Source organism: Prionailurus bengalensis, chromosome D2, assembly GCF_016509475.1.
Source record: "Prionailurus bengalensis isolate Pbe53 chromosome D2, Fcat_Pben_1.1_paternal_pri, whole genome shotgun sequence".
In the NCBI taxonomy this organism is placed as follows: Eukaryota; Metazoa; Chordata; class Mammalia; order Carnivora; family Felidae; genus Prionailurus; species Prionailurus bengalensis.
In genome coordinates, this window is record NC_057351.1 from 77,810,057 (window position 1) to 77,828,605 (window position 18,549).

Below are 18,549 nucleotides of genomic sequence, written 5' to 3' on the forward strand. Positions count from 1 at the left end.
TCTGCCATTAGCCCCTTTGTCTGCCTGTGCAGGTGCAAAACGATCGATTTCCATAGATCGTATCCGGCCTTTCCCCACTCATCAGTCTGAGCATTTTCTCATACTTTTGATGTTCTTTGTTTCAAAACCATACAACTGACCCACTCACGAGGGGGTGAATGCAAATCCTCTGTCCTATGCGTGATACTAACGTGGTTTTTTTTTCTAATTAAAAACCATTCCACAGAGAGAAGCTGGTCACCCAACAGATGTCTCCATCTCTAAAACAGCCTTGTACTCCCGCATCGGGACGGCCGAGGTGGACAAGCCCGCAGGCCTTTTATTCCAGCCGCCTGACCTGGACTCTGCACTCCGGATCGCCAGAGCAGAGGTACTGTGTGGCACGCGTGTGGCTCGGAGGAGGGCAGCTCTGGTCGCCCTGGGAAAGGCTCCAGTCCCTGCCACGCGTAAATAAAATTATATTTACACCCATGGTCCACAAAGCCAGCATCTTTGGACACAGACTGTATTCTGCAACCATTGCAGACAGAGGCGGGTAGCAGACGGGCTTTGATCTTCCTGGACACCATTGTTTAATGAGCCTCTATGGCCTTGTTTGATTTATAACAAAAAGCATATGCCTTTTAGTTGCTCCCTGGTGGGCATTGCGGAAGTCTGATATCTGGCTTATTTCTGTCTCACGCTCTGGGGAAGTTCTCGGAGTCCAATTATTGTTTTTGGTGTGGGAAGTTCTAATTCTACATTTATTCAGTGTTTCCTTCTTGGTCTGTGAATCGCTCAGGTCTGAATTCACTCCTCTGGAGCTCACCTTTCTCTTTCCTCCCTGATGCCAGATCATAACCAAGGAGAGCGAGGTCTCGGAGTGGAAGGCTAAATACGAAGAAAGCAGGCGGGAGGTGATGGAAATGAGGTCAGTTGTGGTGCTTCCTGGCCCCTGGGGCATGGCCCACCTGTGGTCTCATAGCAGCTGGAGCTGCTGTGGCCCATGAACCAGGTCTTCCCAAGAGTCACCTGTTCTTTAAGAGACAAGGTTTATATTTTCGCAAAAGCATTTTTCGTCATGGTACTCTTAATGAAAATATCATGCACCTGAGCTAAATATTGCAAACAAATAAATACCTGTGCGATGAAAAACAAATCTCTCTCCCACCCAGTCTCCAATTCCACTCCCCTCAGGTAGCTGCTATCCACCGTTTCTGGTATATCCTTCCAAGAATTTTCCATTTCTTCCTTTTTTTTTTTCTGAAGTTTATTTATGTAGTTTGAGAGAGAGAGAGAGAGTGCATGAGCAGGGGAGGAGCAGAGAAGAGGGGGGAGAGAGAATCCCAAGCAGGCTGTCAGTGCAGAGCCCGACATGGGGGCTCGATCTCAGAAATTGTGAGATCATGGTCTGAGCTGAAATCAAGAGTCAGATGCTTAACCGACTGAGCCATCCAGGCACCGCTCTTTTTTTTTTTTTTTTTTTTTAATTTATTTTAGAGAGAGCAGGGGAGAAAGAAGGGCAGAGGGAGAGAGAGAATCCCCCAACGCAGGGCTCCATCTCATGACCCTGGGATCATGATCTGAGCCAAAATCAAAAGTCAGACACTCAACCGACTGAGCCACCCAGGCGCCCCAAGAATTTTCTATTTCTGATTGCAAATGTGTGAATGTGTCTATACAGACTCCATTTTTCTTCCAAAGTGGGGAGTAGAACTGTACATTATCCTGTGTTCTCTTTTAACATTGTAAAAAATCTGTTTAATGTTTTTATTTATTTGTGAGACAGAGAGAGACAGAGCATGAGCAGGGGAGGAGCAGAGAGAGAGGGAGACACAGAATCCGAAGCAGGCTCCAGGCTCTGAGCTGTCAACACAGAGCCCGATGCAGGGCTCAAACTCACAGACTGTGAGATCATCCTGAGCTGAAGTCATAACCCGCTTAACCGACTGAGCCACGCAGGCGCCCCTCTCTTTTAACATTGTAAATCTTGGACAGATTTTTATACAACTGGACCTTAATGTGTAACAGGTTTAATGGTCCTTGTATGGTTCTAACAAAGTGAACTTCACCAGTCTCCGTGGATAAGCAGTTGGGTTACCTCCAGAATTTTGTCTGAATGATTTATTTCCATTTGCTGCATTGGTATTAGAAGTATAACAGCCACCACATCTTGAGTGCCTATCACATCACGTGCCATGTGCTGTGTTTCTGGCACACGGTCTCTGTTGCTCCCCGGGCCCCTCAAGAAGCGATCATCAGCCCCATCTGACAGTGGAAGGGCTCAGAGAGGTCAGGTGACTTGTCCGAGGTCAGGTGACTTGTCCAAGGTCCCGGAGCTTCTAGTTAGAAGAATGTGAATTTGAATCCACCTTTCTGGTCATAAAACCCCAACTCTTTCCACAGTACCCAGGGGCCTGCCTCCCTCGTCATGTCTGACGGACCTTTTTGCCTTTTATTTTCCTTCGTGATTCATCGTCATCTTAGAGACTAAGAAACCATGTCTTGGGCTAGAACTTACCCTTGGGATGTGATCTTAAAAATGGTATGGCCAAGTGGCGTTTTTAAGAAACTTGGACCCAAGCCTCGGCCCGGGCCATCCCAGGTTAGTGAGCACTGCCCGGGGCTCCGGCTGCTGCCGGGTCTGAGAACCGCTCCTGGGAACACAGTTCATCTCTCCACACACCAGCCTTTCTTCAGCACAAGCTGAACTGACACATGGGTTTTCCAGTCTCAAGGGAAGAGATGAGAGATCGTTTTGAACGAGACGAAAGATCTGGTGCTGTATTGAAAATCCTCAATAGGCTTGCTTCGTTTTTGAGTCTCAGAGTGTGGGATTATTATAAGGGAAAAATAGATGAGTTTTTAAAAATTTGTTGGATTAGTTCATTTAGAGGGCGCTTGATTGCAATAGTCGCTGCTGGTTAATTACCAGAATCGGCTGCATTCCTGGCTACGGTTTTAAGTAGCAAATTATTTAGGGTAGTCGGATCCCCTGTTTTCTAGGTCAAATATTATCTTCCTGGAAATTCTCCTATTAGTCCCTTCTTCCTACTGATGCTTTCTGTGACCGCTTCTGGAGGTTAATCCGAGCGTGCTGTTTCACACATTCACACTGAGGCCCTGCGGTGGCGTCATTTGAAAATTTCTCTCCTTTATCTTTCTCTCTCTCTCTCTCTCTTTTTTTTTTTCCAGTAGGGGAGTAGAGGAGGGAACAACATGGCTTTCATTTTTTGCCTGCCCTGAAAATGAAAGCAGGGCATGCTGGGAAGGCTAGAAGCTCCATCCCTGATTCGTTTTGCGTTCTCGGGAGGAGCTGTACTTCTGGGGGCTCCAGGGAGTGCTGTTGACTAACCAGTGTGGCGGGACTCTGGTGTCACCAGCCGACACAGCCGCACTCGTGTTTGAAGGCCCAGCTGTCTACCTTGGAGCCAGACCAGACCAGATGACAATCAGGCTCCGCTTCCTAGCTGCTTTGGGGCCTGTTCCTTAACTCTGTAAGCTGACTTCCCGCCTCTGTGAAGAAGGGTGAATCACAGCACCTCGAGGCGTAAGGGGTATGAAAAGGCTCCAGAGTCGGATGTCTGGATGCGGAGCCAAGCTCGGCCGCTTTGTAGCCCTGGGATTCTGAAAAGGTTTCTGCGTCACCCTGTGCCTCAGTATGCCCATCAGCAATCCTGGCGGCAATCAGGCACCACTTCACTGTGAGGAAGAAAGAGCTGCAAATACAGTGCCACCGAAGCGGCTTCGGGCCCCTGGTCTCCCTGCACCTCTGGAAGGACACATCCCGCACCCGCTGTGGTCCAGTGATGGGTTCAGGTGGGGCAGCCTCAGGGGGTCCATCGCTGTTTTGTGACTCAGGGGTACAAGGAGGTATCGTTTAATTACAGAAAACGCAAAGTGCTTCTGTGTAGGTAGGATTCAGAAAGAACCCATGTGGGCTCATGTCGCGGTCACCTTTTTTGTTGTGGGTTGGCTTTGGTCGAGGCGCTGTCCTTGGGGCCAAGGTCAAGAAGCCAGGGACAGACACCCAGCTGCTGCGACGCCTTTAGACTCTGCAGAATGCCTTCTGCTTTCACTGGTCTTTTAACCTCATTCAGTTCTCCCACGGCCCTGAAAGTCAGGGTCCAGGCTAATCCTCAACCATACCAGGGAGTCAGCTGAGTCCCCAGTGTCTGTGACCAACCTGTCTGAGCCACTCAGCTGGGAGAGGCAGGGCCAGCTGGAATCAGGGCCGTTCTGGGCTCTCCTGTGGAGATTAACTGTTGGATAATGTAGGTGAAACTCTCAAGTCTTTTTTGAGAGGTTCCTTCCAGAAGGTTGACTTTCAAGAGAGAGAGGGGCTTCTTCACTCCTGGGTCCTTCCACCTGGGGGCAGCAGCGAGACAGCCTTACAAGCCGGGGATCTTCGTGCTTTTGTGTAGCTAAGGTTTGTTGAGGCTATCCAAGAAGTGCTGCTGTTCCTTCTTCCCCCATCTGCCCCCATCCCCATCGTAGGTGACCAAGTACTGGCCCCTGGGCCGTGAGGGGCTTCTGTTCATGTACTGTGATGCCAGATGTGTGAGATGTTTTAGAAGATGCAGATAAAATGTCTTGAAGTTCGGAGGAGAAATCAGGGAAGGCTTCCTGGAGGAGATGGCATTTGAATTGGACCTTGAGAAGCAGACAAGACTATGAGAGGTGGAAGTAGAGAGGCGAAGCGAACAACATGGGCAGGGTCATGGAGGTGGAAAATCCCAGAGCCGGCAAAAACTCATTTGTTCTCATTGAACCACTTTGTTCATGAGATGGCAGGGAAGGAGGTAAGGTTGATGAAAGTGATCAGGCTCAGGTTCTGGAAGGCTTTGATTGTCAGGCTGAAGGGTCGACCTTATGTTGTTTCCTCAGTGAGCAGTAGGGATGCATCGAAGGTTTTGCCCAGGGGCATGTTGTGTTCAGAGTCATGCACTAGGAAAACTGACTTATTTGGGTATGTAAGAAGAGGGGCGGGGTTGGAGGTGCACCTAGAGGTGTGAACCAACTGTGACAAATAAGACTTGTCCCCTAGGGGCGCCTGGGTGGCTCCATCTGCTAAGCATCCGACTCTCAGTTTCAGCTCAGGTCATGGTCTCACGGTTTGTGAGTTCAAGCCCCCCATCGGGCTCCACACTAAGAGTACAGAGCCTGCTTGGGACACTCTCTCTCTCTCTCTTTCTCTCTCTCTCTCTCTGTCTCTGTCTCTGTCTCTCTCTCTCTCTCTCTCTCTGCCCCTCCCCCACTTGCACGCTCTCTCTCTCTCCTTGCTCTCAAAATAAATAAATAAACTTCAAGAAAAAAAATAAGACTCGGTCAGGCTGTGGAGTCCAGCACGGGGACCCTACTGTCAATTAGAAGCCATTCTGTTGTCACAGTTCCAACGTATTTTTACTTCCCTTACAGGAAAATAGTGGCTGAGTATGAGAAGACCATCGCTCAGATGATAGGTAGGTGTCCTGACTGGCGGCCTCAAGCCTCCCCGAGGCTTCTGAACCACGGGGGGAGGGCTTTGAAGTTAGATGCTCCGAGTGTGTTCATCTTCGGCCCCTCTTAGAACATGAAGTCCTTCAGGGAGGGACCGATGTTAGTGTGTGTGCTGCTAAAGTGACCGCTTTTCACCGAGGGACCAGAGCATCCCAGAGTGTGAGCCTGGGGGCCTCCTGGAAACACCTGCTAGAATGTTCCTTAGCACCATTCGTGCCTGTGGGAAGCCATGGCAGTTACCTCAATGGCCACCATCGAGCCAGGACTTGCCCACCTCATGGGGAAAGAGGTTTGGGTTGGTTCCTAGGGTGTTTGGGGGATTTCTTGGCTCATGAGAGGGACGAAGAATCAAATCCCTGAACTCTAACTTAGACTCAAGGGACAAAATACTCAGCCTTCACGCAGGGTTCTAGGGCAAGGACAGTGGAATGCGTGGCAGTCCTGCCTGCTCCCCCGCCCCCCGTCCCCCTGCGCATTACCTGATCTCACGGGGATGGGCATTGACTCAGAATCTGTCTTCGCACCCCTGGCAGCCAGTCCTGACACTGTTCTGGCCTCCAATAAAATATGGCCTCAAGTGGCAAGTTCTACACCCCCTGGCACTTAAAAAGAAAAAAAGAAGAAGAATGGGAAAAGAGCTCACAGAAGCGCTAAGCCCGTTTTCACACTGATGATCACTATTCAAAAACGATGCTATGACTTGGCAGGGGCGGGGGAGATTTTTATTTATTTATTTTATTTTATTTGCTTAGGTCCAGGATACCAGTTTAAAAAAAAAAATCTTTTACTCCTGAGGACACATGGAGTAAAAGCCCCAGCTCACTGCACACCAGTTTCTGTTGAAGCTGGACGCTGGGTTAACAGATGATTCCTCTCTCTCTCAAACGTTTGGGTCTGAGTCATGCTCCCACACCTCTAGCTTGTCCCAAGATAAATATGAGAGCAGCCTTGGGAATGGTGAAGAGGCTGACAACTGAGGGCTTTCTATTCAAAGGGGCTTTAATTTTGATTTATTACAACAGAGGCCGTTTCTCCCAGATCTCAGGGAGAGCCCATTTGGGTGTTTCTAAGGATCAGCTCGTGGCGTATGGTTTCTATCGAATGAAACCTCTTTATTAAATCGGTATACGAATTTATGAATACATATGGATGAGATATTAAGAAAAAAAAACCTCTTGGAACCAAAGCTGCCTGTAAAAGTGGTCAGGAAGGAGGATTTATGTCTTCCAATATACAGTGTTTGACACACGGAGCACAGTGTGGCCTCCTGGAGTCTTAGGTTCTGAAAACGTCACTCAGACCTACCGTGGCTCATCTGGAAATATCCTTCTGCATCTCAGAGTCCTACATTGTTATTTTTGCCCTTGGTGACGACACTTGGGCCAAGGTTGAGATGGGGGTAAAAGGGCAGGAGCCTCTGCCCCTGAGAGAATGCCGTCCGGAGCCACCTGCTAGCACTCGGCTGGCTATTTTTGATACAAGTAGATGTTCGTTCCCTCTTAAACACCGAAGAGTAAGAATCTCTCTCCCTGGCGCAAGTGGCCCGTCCCTGCTGGACAGAAAGGTTACTCAGCTCTGACTTCCTTGCAGCCTATTTGCCGGTGGGAGTAGTTCGGAGAACATTTCAATTCTAGGCAGGTTGAGTGGGTGGAGCTCAGACCGCAGGCGTTAAGGCTACGCACCCCCAGCCCCCCACACCCCTCCCCCGGGGAGACCCGGTATGTTTGGCCGAAGGGTCCCTCTCTTCAAGAGCTGTGATCTCACCCCTCTGAGCATTTTCCTGTTTGGGGGTGTTTGAGCGCTGCCGGAGGCCCTGTGAGCGCCCTCCAGTGTCCCTAGCTGCAGGCAGCACTGTCACCCAGGGTGACGCATGTCCCGTCCTGGTTCCCCGTCCTCGGGCACCTTCACCAGCCACTTTTCAGACCTTGTTCATCAGCTGGCACGTCTGTGGCTGTCACCTGTCAGTCACTACTGCAGGGCATTGATGAGGGCCACCGCAGATTTCCAGGTCCTTGTGTCCTTGCAGACAATGGCGTGGGGCTGAGGCACAGCCAGGACGCCCTGTCACTGCGGGCGGGACCCGCCTTCTTGCTGGGCAGGCTGTGGGTCCCCATACGTGGAAACATACCAGCCTCCTCTCTCTCTTCTTCTCCTTTGCACCCGCCTACCCAGCATCCCTGGTGGGAGGGAAAAACTCAAGCTCCAGGAGCTTGGCAGTTCAGGCAGAATGAACATTGGTAGCGTTTTGAAGTCAAAACTTCACCCCACCTGCGCCAGCCCCTCCTGGCTGCAGCCCGGCTCTCTGGCTTCCATGTAACCGTCACAAATGTTCCACGCCAGCATGACATGTGTCCTGCCATCGTCGTCCGTTCTCGTCACATGTTACTAAAGAGAATAGGCTCTTGAGTTCAGAGACTGCCTACTTAGGATTCAGAACAAAAAAAGACCTCTGTGCTTTTATGCATTCCAGGTTGTTGCAATTGATTTTTTTTCTGCTTTCCTAACAACTGCCCTGATTATCTGTTTTGCTTCCATTTTCTGTTGCTTCTTGCCCTTTGCTTGCAAAACACACAGGCAAGCCTGGTAAGTAAACGCTTCTTCACCTAACGTGACACCTGCCCATTGCCACCCGTGTCTGTTTGTTTGTTTGTTTCTGTTTTTGTTACTTTTGCTATTGTGTATTTGCCGCATTCCCCCTCCCCCTCCCCCGGAAAAACATGGTTTAATAATGTTTTGCCTGCAAAAAGAAAAACAAAACAGAAAAATCTCCAAGGGCATTGTTTTGTTGTTGAGTCTGGAGCATTTTGAGTTTGGGGCTGATTTCCTGATGTGAAGAACCTGACTGCGTGTGTAATTTGCAAGAAGATTTGTGGCGCATTCTCACCTCCTCCGTCTCCTGGGAACCGGGAAATTTCTATTTTTACAAGCCTTTTGGGGGGAGGGCAGGAAACCTGAGGCAAGCTAAGTCTCAGATCCAGGAAATCAGATGGACTCTGTTTGATAAATGGCTTTTTACAAGCCAAGTGAAATGTATACGTGGCCTCAGATCAGCCCCGGAATATGCATTGTACCATGTGCCGAGGACTAAGGAAGCAGCTAAAACGTAATAAAAACAAGCGTTCGGTTACTGGAGCATCGTTTCTTTTAGGAGTCTGGGCGCAGCAAGATTGCGGGCGGTTCTTTTCTCGCCGTGTGTTAAAAAGCTCCCCCTCCGTGAGTGATTGATGCGACATCACGCCAGTTTGGGGGTGCCCGTGATGCTGTTGATGATGGGTCACTGATCCTGGGTTCTTATTATGTCACAGGCTTCATATACATTTTCACTTAATCTTCCCTGAAATGCCACGAGATAAGTAATGTGAACCCCTCTTTCAGCTCAGGAGGCTGAGACTCCTAGAGGTTAAAAACCCTGCCCAAGGCAGCAGAGCTGGTGAGTGTCAGAGCCAGGACGGAACCTGGGCAGTCGAGAGTCTGGCGCCTGGGTCCTTCCTCTCTGCCCCGGCAGCGGGGGCTCTGGAGGCAGGGGTGGAGGTACATCAGACATCTTCCGGGTCCGTGGCTCTCCAAGCGTGACCCCTGGACCAGCCGCTTCAGCATCATCGGGGAACTAGTCACAGATGCCGATTCTCGGCCCCACCGCACACCTGCCAGATAAGAACTCACTGGGTGGGGGGGGCGCTGCTGTCTGTGTTTAAACAAAAGCCCCCGCTGATTCAGGTGCACGTTCATGTGTGACAACCCCTTCATTTTGGAAATGAGGCCCTGAGCCCCCGAGAGTCAGGACTTTTGAATGAGTTTGTATCACAGCCGAAGCTAAAACCCAGGATGTGGTTCCCCTGTCCTGAGCCCTTTCCCTCCACAGCGTGCAACAAGAATACACCTAACTTTAGGAGACAGGACAGTGCCGATCCGCCAGGAACGCAAGGGAAAGAACCCAGAGCAGCGTCCCTCTGCTTTTTTTTTTTTTTTTAAGTTTTTACTTAAATTCCAGTTAGTTAACATACAGTGCAATATTAGCTTCAGGTGTAAAAACGCTTTGATACAATACCCAGTGCCCATCACAAGCGCACCCCTTGCTTTGAAGGGAGCTTCCTCCTTCCGGGTCTGTTACTAACAGGCTCGCGGAGAGAGATGGTTATGAGCATGGCTTGGGGTTTGGATTGCCAGGTTCTGCTCGTTCATTCACAGCACGGATGTGTTGAGGCACCCCGTGAGTCAGGCGCTGTCCTAGGCTCTGGGATTAAAGATGTGGACAAAGCAAGACTTAAGACCCTGCCCTCACGCAGCGTGCACTCTAGGCAGACAGACAGCTGGTGCACACCGGTGTGCAAGCGTGTCTGACCGCTGCTGGGAAGAGAATGGACTGGAAAGTAGGGAGGAGGCGCTTCCCGCAGGTGCTCAAGAAGGCGCCTCTGGGGAGGTGGCCTGGTGTCAGGAACCCGAGTGAGTGGGGAGCCGTGGACGTTCACAGTAGAATGGTAGTGGGGGTCAGAGGACAGAGCAGTTCCTTTTACTAGGCTCAGCCACTCTGAACTGGGCCAGAATTCTTAGGTACATAACTGAGAAAGTCACTTTGACGGAAAGAGCTCCATTTTTGTCGGAGTTAAAACATTTGCTGTGTCCAAGGAAATGTCCGTTTCTGTGCGAAGCAGAATTTCAGGGCTGGTGGTTACGTGGGCCTGGGTTCAGGGGATGTTTTAAGGGTGAAGCCTTTTTCTTTTCCAATAACCATGTCTTTATGTCGATAATACCCAGAAAGACCTGTTCCTCGGAGCCCAGACTCCTATACCTTTTTATCTTGCTCAACACAAAATTCAGTAGTGATTTTTTTCCCACCTTATGGATCTGTTGGCCACCATCGACCACATAGCATCCCTGGGGCCTCAAATGTCGATTTTGAGGGGTCTGCGTTGATCGGGTTGAAGACGGTGGCTGGTTTCCATCCCTTCTAACACTGCAAAGGCCCAGGTCTGCGATGCTGGAGCTGTGGGGGTTTTTGTGCCTTCAGAGACGGTCTGGGTGGGCTCGGGGAGCGGGTCCGTCCCAAGTCTGGGATGCCCCGTGCTTAGACTGACTTGCGATCTGAGGCCTCGACTGCCTCTGAGACCAGGCTGGGATGCACCGGTCCCATCGTCTGTTCTTTGTGTCTCTTGCCAGAGGATGAGCAGAGGGAGAAGTCAGTCTCCCACCAGACTGTCCAGCAGCTGGTCCTGGAGAAGGAGCAAGCCCTGGCCGACCTGAACTCCGTGGAGAAATCTCTGGCCGATCTCTTCAGGAGATACGAGAAGATGAAGGAGGTCCTTGAAGGCTTCCGCAAGGTGTGTGTGTGTCGGGGCCGAGCAGGTGGCCGGACGTGCGGGGCAGGAGGAGGAGGCGCAGGTTGAGAGAGTGCACAGGGAGCTGGACTTGGCTGTCCAGCGTTATACCCGCATCAGGGAGTTCTTGGGTTCCCAGCACCTGGGCTGTCTCTTCTGTGGGTGCGACCCCTGTCCTCTGTCGTGTCAGAATGAAGAAGTGCTGAAGAAATGTGCCCAGGAGTACCTGTCCCGGGTGAAGAAAGAGGAGCAGAGGTACCAGGCCCTGAAGGTGCATGCAGAGGAAAAGCTGGACAGGTAATGCGGCCTCAGGTCTGCTCCCAAAGACCTCTCGGCACCCCCTGCCAAGGCAGGCTGGGAGCTCCAATCACCCCACGGACCCTGGCTTAGAAAAAGCAGATAATCCCTCTGTGTTTTTTCAGTGTGACTTGTGATAACAGTGTCCTCAGCATCTTGATAAGTGGAGCGTGCATGTTGTAATCTCCAGGGCACCCACCCAAAGCGTTTTGGCCTCATGGGAATGGGGGTTGGGGCAGGGTGGGGGTGCTCCTGGGCTCCTAAGCAGACCCCCGCTGGTACAGGAACTGGATCCAGACAGTTCCCGCTGAGAGGAGGAAGGTGGGAAGGGTCTCCGGGGAAGGGTGATCTTTTCTGAGCACCGCCGCCCCCCCCCCACCTTGTGTCCGTAGGGCCAACGCCGAGATCGCGCAGGTCCGAGGCAAGGCCCAGCAGGAGCAGGCTGCCTACCAGGCCAGTCTGCGGAAGGAGCAGCTTCGTGTGGACGCTCTGGAGAGGACGCTGGAGCAGAAGGTAACAGCCGACGGCCGGAGGGGCTGGTCAGACCCTCAGATCAGCAGAGGCTGGGGTTTCCTGCGGCCTCCGCGGCTCCCGGGACAGGTGTATGCCTCGTGAGCATACGCTTGTTCTCCATCCGGAAGATCCAGTGTGAGGCCAGCCCTGTTACTGTCCTCTCTGCTCTTCCTGGAATTGCCGTCCGCTTGGGTGTTTGCTGCTGGTTTTCGCTCCCTTTTCAGCATCCATTCATTTGTCACACATCTCCTGAAAAATCTCGATGTGCTGGGCATTGTACTTCGCCCTGCATCTAGACGCTTACCAGTGGGGAATCGGGTAACCACCAGAGGCCAGGGGCAGATGCAGAAAACGGGCCACGTTGGGGTCGAAAGGTCCCCCAGATGTCCGCCTGCTTCCACGGATGGGGGGGACCCTCCTGAGGTCCCTTAGCTTGTCCTGATTTCCGGTCTAGCACTCAGTCCACTGCACACACCCTCTCCCCGGGTGTCCAAATGAGAAGCCCCTTCCGCCCAAGAGTCCGAATCTGGGTAAGTGTGGGCCAGGCAGTCTCCCTCCCTGAGTGTGTTTCCAGAACAAACCCATAGGGTTGATCCACTGAGCCTTCGGAGTCCCCTGGATGGTTATCCGAGAACCCAGTGGCCTGGGGTAGCATCACTTCACCTGCATTTGGGCCTTAATGGGTGGTCACGGTTGGGGCGGGGGTGTCCTTTGGGGGCCGATGGCACCAGTGCCATCGCATCGTGCTGGGTCCACAATCTTCCTGGCTGTCCAGAATTCAGCACTAGAAAACCCACATTCCAGATCATTCTTGTTCTTTGCCTTTTCTTTTTGGGATGAAGACCAGTGGCCGCCAGACAGAATTGTATTTTTAAAAAAGAAAGAAGGAAAAAGTCTGGACGGTGCCAAATACCCCAAGTCTGTTCAACCGCCTCGATTTTCCAGGCTCTGCTCTGCGTTCCTAGCAGTAAGCACAGAGTCAGGTCCAGCATTTACTCATTCTGTCTGTATTTTTTGAGCGGCACTGCATTGTTAGTGTTAAGTGGGTGTCTATTTTTAAAGATTTAAAAACATTTTTTTAACGTTTATTAATTTTTGAGAGTGAGAGATAGCACGAGCAGAGGAGGGGCAGAGAGAGAGAGACACACACACACACACAGAATCCAAAACAGGCTTCAGGCTCTGAGCCATCAGCACAGAGCCCGATGCGGGGCTCAAACTCACGAACCATGAGATCGTGACCTGAGCTGAAGTCAGACACTTAACTGACTGAGCCACCCAGGCGCCCCGAGTGGGTGTTTATTTTTTATTCTTTGAATGTTGATAAGCCACGTGTGGCATATTGGGTGACTCCTGAAAAGTGGAATACTCCTTTAAGTTAAAGACCACATTCCCCCCAGCATTTTGGGCACTAAGGCAGTTGGGCATCAGATGTTTCTAGGTGGAAAATGCAGCAATATGTTTGTTCCCTTCTGTTTGCATCAGGATTCGATGGTGTTTGCACTGTATCCTCGTGTTAGCTAAAACAGTAGAGGTAAAACCCGAGTCAGGATAGATGTTTTCTAGGCAACCTGGCCTGTTGAGACTCTTCCATTGCCAAATGAAGGTAATGAAAACGTTCTGGCAAACTAGAAAACACGGAAGACGGCGAGGTGGGGTGCACCGTTTTGGAGAACAGAAAAGATACAAATAGATCTGCAACCGTCTGAAACTAAAACTAAGGAGACACAGATTTATCCCCTGAGTTCTTCCCTACGGCACTCTGAGATCCAGAAGGGACGGTCTCCGTTTTAAAGAGATTCAGAAGCATTATCCTCTCCCCCCACCCCACCTCCCCACCAGGCAGTTCTGAAGTGAGGGCGCTGGGCATTTTGCCCAGTCAGGGTGCTGGAAAGGCTGGTGCCCAGTGAGCTGAGCTGCGTGGTGGCTGTTTGCTAGGCAGTGGGCCGATGCTGCAGAGACGGAGCTTGGAGAACCTCCAAGAGTCCATAGCGGGTCCGCCAGTGCCTTTCAGCCATCAGTCGCTGGACGTTAACGCTAAATAAGTGAGATAGCAAAGCCGTCTAGGAGCCAGGCCGGCCTCAGTCTGTGCTCCAGGCTTGGAGCCTGGCCAGCTGTGTGACCTTCCGTTAAGCGCGACGCGTAACCTCTCTGAGCCTCCGTTTCCTCACTGAAAAGTGGAAGTAACAGTGGCTCCCACGAAGGGACTGTTGTGGGAACCGAGTGGGGCCGCTGCCCGGGGTGTGTTTGGCGTGGTGCCTGGCACACAGGAAGCGTGCTGGTAAGATGAAAAGTTATCCTGGGCGGCCCCAGCACTGCAGGTTGGCGAGAATAGTAATTTCAGGATGAGCGGCCAGTGCTGCGTTCCTGCAGGGCACCCCTCTTCCCGCAGGCATCTCCGCGCCTCTCAGAACGGAGCTCTCAGGGCTGTGAATTCGAGCAGGGGGTGAGCCGGGGTGACCTTCCAGGTGGGGCTGTCTCCCGGCGGGGGCTGGTGGCTGAACTGCAGTGAGGATTGAATTCCTCTTCCACTAAGAAGGCCCGGCTCTTCCCAAGTAGTGACACTCAGGGGTGGCACCCGGAGCCCATCCCGGAAAGCACGGGACACGCGGCTCCGAGCTGGACCAGGAGGTTCTGAGGTTTCCAAAGAAGGGTCTTGGGTTAGCCCCAGGGGAGAGGCTTGAGGTTGAGGCTCCCCGTCCACGGGGACCTCGAAAAAGTGGCTGTGGTGTGTTCCTGGGATACCGATCCAGCCCCCTTGGCGAGGGCCGTTCGAGACGGGCCGCCGAAGCAGGTCGGCATCAGGGCAGAGCCACACCTGCCTTTGAACGGACTCATCCTGTCGGATCCCCGTTCCCCGGACAGTCTTGTCTGCTGGTCGGTGCGGGCTGAGCATGTGGTCAGCTCCTCCCCGACTTTGGCACGCGGGAACCCGGAGCCATCTCGCATCTGCCCCTGCCCCTCTCCCCACCTCCCCATATCCGCAGCACCCCCTCGTTTCACAACCTCTAAATGCTAGAGACCCTATTCAAGCAGGATTGCTCAATGCTTCCTGGTGACATTTCTCAAAAAAAGCCACCAAAGAGCTCAGCCTGGACCGTCCTTTCATGTCCGCATCCCTCAGAGGCAAATGAAAGAAAGAGAACCAATGCTTGCTTCAGTCCCTACTGCGCGCCGGTCACTGCTGGGGAGCTTTGCATTCTGACCGCATTCCTTTCTCAGACAGATGTTATCATCCACATTTCAGAGATAAGGACACCAAGGCTCAGAAAGGTTGCGTGAGTTGCTCAGGGTCACAGCTAGCGCTTGGATGTGTGCTTTGATTCATCCCTCGTACCGCTTTGGAGAATTTCAGGGGGACCAAGAAGCCTGGGGCACCCGGGCCCCTGGAAAGCCCAGAGACCATTCTGCTGGGCTTGATTTCAGACAGCCAGGAGATTTCAGCAGCCTTTTCTTTTCTGTTTTGTCTTCGCTTTCAGAATAAAGAGATAGAGGAACTCACCAAGATTTGTGATGAACTGATTGCCAAAATGGGGAAAAGCTAACTTTGAACCGAATGTTTGGACTTGACCATTGCGTGCAATATGACCGTCGGCACACTGCCGTCCTTCCAGCGACGCGGACAGGTTCTGTTTTCACTTTTTCGTATGCACTACTGTATTTCCTTTCTAAACGACATTGATTTGATTGTATGCAGTACCAAGGAGACTATCAGAATTTCTTGCTATTGGTTTGCATTTTCTTAGTATAAATTCATAGCAAGTTGACCTCAGAGTTCCTGTATCAGGGAGATTGTCTGATTCTCTAATAAAAGACAAACCGCTGACCTTGGCCTTGCCCTCTGTACATGAGTTCCCAGGGTGAGCGGCTTTTGGATTTAATATGAACTTGTACAGCTTGCACAGGGACTCTTGCCTTAAGGAGTGTAAACTTGATCTGCGTTTGCTGATTTGTGTTAAAAAAAAAATGCATGTTTCAAATAAAATTCTCTATTGTAAATAAATTTTTTTCTTTGGATCTTGGCAGTGAGCGTGGCTATGATTTCTTTTCTGGGAAGGGTTGGGTCTTTTCTCGCCTTTGTTAGAAATCATATCAGATCTGGCCCTTCCCCCCTCTCTGTCTGGCTCACTTCTTCGTCCATAGATTTAAATAACATTTCCTTCGTTATCGTGGCTGTTTGTAGGTTGGGAGCCAAGGAGAAGTATTGGTTTGCTATTTTTTAAATACTTCTGGGAGTGTATTGAATTAGCTTAGATTTGGTTTTTACAAACGCTTTCTGAGTGTTGGCGGGAAAGTCTATTTTCCTTTACTGGCTCGGGGAAGTTGCACGCTGTCCCTCTTCCTATGCATTCTTTCAGTGTGTGACCATCAACCCTGAAACATGGCCCAGTTCCCTGTAAAGGACCAGCCCCAGGCGAGCGGTTACCCACAGGAGACAGGTAGTGAGGCCAGTTGGGAGATGACGGCGGGATGCACCGGCCGTAGATTCTTTAACGGCTCCTGACTTTCTCCCAGCTTATAGGTTGGGCAGTGAGAGGGTGGGAAGGTATCTTAGTTTCCTAAAATTGCCACCATGTCACATATTAGCAGCTTAAAACAGTAGAAATGTATTCTCTCACCGTTCTGGAGGCCAGAAGTCCCAAATCTGAGCATCAGTGGGGTTTTTTTCCCTCCGGGGCTGTGAGGTGGAGTCTGTCCCTTGCCTCTCGAAGCAGTCCCTGGTGTCCCTTGGGTGGTGGCTGTGTCACTCTAGTCTCAGCGTCTGTCTCCATGAGCCTTTCTCTTCTGTGTCTCAACTCCCTCTCCTCTCTCTGGTAAGGGCATCACTCATTGGATTTCGGGCCCACCCCAAACCCAGGATGATCTCTCAGGATTCCCGATTACATCTACGAAGACCCTGTGTCCAAATAAGGGCACACTCCCAGCTGTGGTGGGCATTTTTGTGGGGTCCGAGTGTGCCCGTGGGACGGGTGGCGTGCTGTGTGAGCTTGGAAAGCAGCCGCGAGCCCCCGGTGGCCCTCAGCTCAAGCGCCCCTCGTCCTGCCCAGGCGCAGCGACCGCGGGCTGTTCCCCTCACATGGGACCACCCGAAGCCTCACAGGACAGGCATCCCAGGCAGCACAAGGAAAGAAAGACAGCCCGCCTCTCCGGAAGCGAGTCCCAGCCTCTGGCCCCACCGTCAACCCCCCTAACAGGGCAGGGGTCTGCCTCCTCCCACCGCCCAGCCACCTCTGCCCGGTCCCGTCTCCCAGTCTCCCCTCCTCACGGCTCAGCCGGGCCCCCCCCCGGGCCCCCCCAGTCTCACTTGTCCAGGCCAAACCCCTCCCCCACCCTCACCCCAGATTCTGATCTCAGCTGTGTTCTCAAAACAGCCCAGTCTCTTGCTCTTTGAAAGTTTCTATTTTTCTTATTACCTAAGCAAAACATTTCCATTGCTAAAAAGTCCAGAAATGCAGGTAAGAAAATGAAACAAACAAGCAAGCACCATTATCCCTAAACCAAGAAATGATCACTGTTGATGTTTTTGTATTTATTTTTCTATGCCTTGTTTCCTCAGTGTATGAAATATTTATTAACTTATCTTTTTAAAGGCGGGATTATTTGGAGTTCTGCAGCCCCCTGTGTGCCGTTTTGTAAACCTTTTTTTTTTCATGTAATACTATAATGTAACCATCGTGTTATGCAAACTTTTATATCAATAAATACAGCTCTTTCTCATCATTTCGAATGACTGCATGTATTCCGTGGTACCCAAAATGTGTCTAACCAGCCAGCTGCCCACTACTGGACATTCATATTGTGTCCATTGTTTTGCTGTCATTATGCACGCACATTGCATTGAGTTGCCTTATGCCTGCACGTTTGTGGACAGGGGTTTTCCTTAGGCTGAATTTTTAAAGTGAATAACCTGGGTGAACATCGTCACTACTCCCGCCCAAGTCCAAGTTGGCTTTACGGCTCGTTGCAGTGAGGGAGGACAGCCACCAGGGGGAGCTGTAGGGCACCGCCGTAAGGGCGTGTTGGGAGGCAGGTGGGACAGGATTCGGACTTGGTCCAGCTGCTTCTGGGGAAGACGGCAGGAAGCAGGGCTTTGCTGCGTATTGGATGCTCTCGGGGCAGAGACAGTTCTCAGGTTGGGTATCTCATATCTTCGCTAGACTAAGGCAAAGCTGTAGTTGGTAAAGAAGCAGTAGTTGCTCATGTGCATTAGCCAGGATGGAAGGATATTTGGTCCTTTTTAGGGTTTGAATAATGTTCAGGTTCTGTCTGTTCAGACTGATTCTGGGTGGGGCTTGTTATCTCTTGACCCATCACAGCGCGGCTAGTCTGACCCTGATTTCCGGCAAAATTGTTTGCGTTCGACAGGAGAACAGCAAGGCGTCGGCAAGAGGGCCAGGCCAGCTCCCAGATACCACAAGCTGTTTTTCTCTCTCTTGGACGTTATACACATTTTTAAAGTTTGGGAAACCCATTGCCAAATAGGCTTCCACTGAGGTTGTAGTAAAATTTACCCCCCGGGAGGTGCCTGGGTGGCTCAGTCAGTTGAGCGTCCGACTTCGGCTCAGGTCACGATCTCACGGTTCTTGAGTTCGAGCCTCACGTCGGGCTCTGTGCTAATAGCTCGGAGCCTGGAGCTTGCTTCAGATTCTGTGTCTCCCTGTCTCTGACCTTCCCCCACTCGCACTCTGTCTCTCTCTCTCTCTTAAAAATAAACATTAAAAAAAATTTTCTTTACTATACCCCCCCACACACGACACACACACCCAACATACACACATATTCAGTATATACCTTTTGAGCCATACATCTACTGCTAGGCTACTCTGTCTGCCTGTCAGCCTGGTCTAGCTTGGAAAGGCCTGGCCCTACCTTGGCCTCAGGCACCTGCATGCTAGGCTGCTTCACCAGACCTACCCACGGGGCCACCGTGCAGAGGGCCTGGCCT

At 51.4% G+C, this 18,549-nt stretch overlaps 1 protein-coding gene across 21 annotated transcripts in view; it reads left to right on the plus strand.

The window, feature by feature from the left end:
* Positions 1 to 15,625, plus strand: part of TACC2 (transforming acidic coiled-coil containing protein 2) — a 212,722-nt gene extending 197,097 nt beyond the window's left edge. For 17 of the 21 annotated variants that reach the window (XM_043597742.1, XM_043597746.1, XM_043597743.1 and 14 more), the window contains 7 exons: positions 227 to 370; positions 834 to 910; positions 5,398 to 5,441; positions 10,636 to 10,796; positions 10,984 to 11,090; positions 11,483 to 11,603; positions 15,083 to 15,625. In XM_043597742.1, coding sequence (XP_043453677.1) covers positions 227 to 370; positions 834 to 910; positions 5,398 to 5,441; positions 10,636 to 10,796; positions 10,984 to 11,090; positions 11,483 to 11,603; positions 15,083 to 15,148 — 720 coding nt within the window. In that variant the 3' untranslated portion in view covers positions 15,149 to 15,625. Of the gene's footprint in view, positions 1 to 226; positions 371 to 833; positions 911 to 5,397; positions 5,442 to 8,052; positions 8,062 to 10,635; positions 10,797 to 10,983; positions 11,091 to 11,482; positions 11,604 to 15,082 lie in introns of all 21 variants that reach the window. The other 4 variants (XM_043597739.1, XM_043597741.1, XM_043597740.1 and 1 more) reach the window with 1 other exon arrangement.
* The last annotated feature ends 2,924 nt before the right edge of the window (positions 15,626 to 18,549 follow it).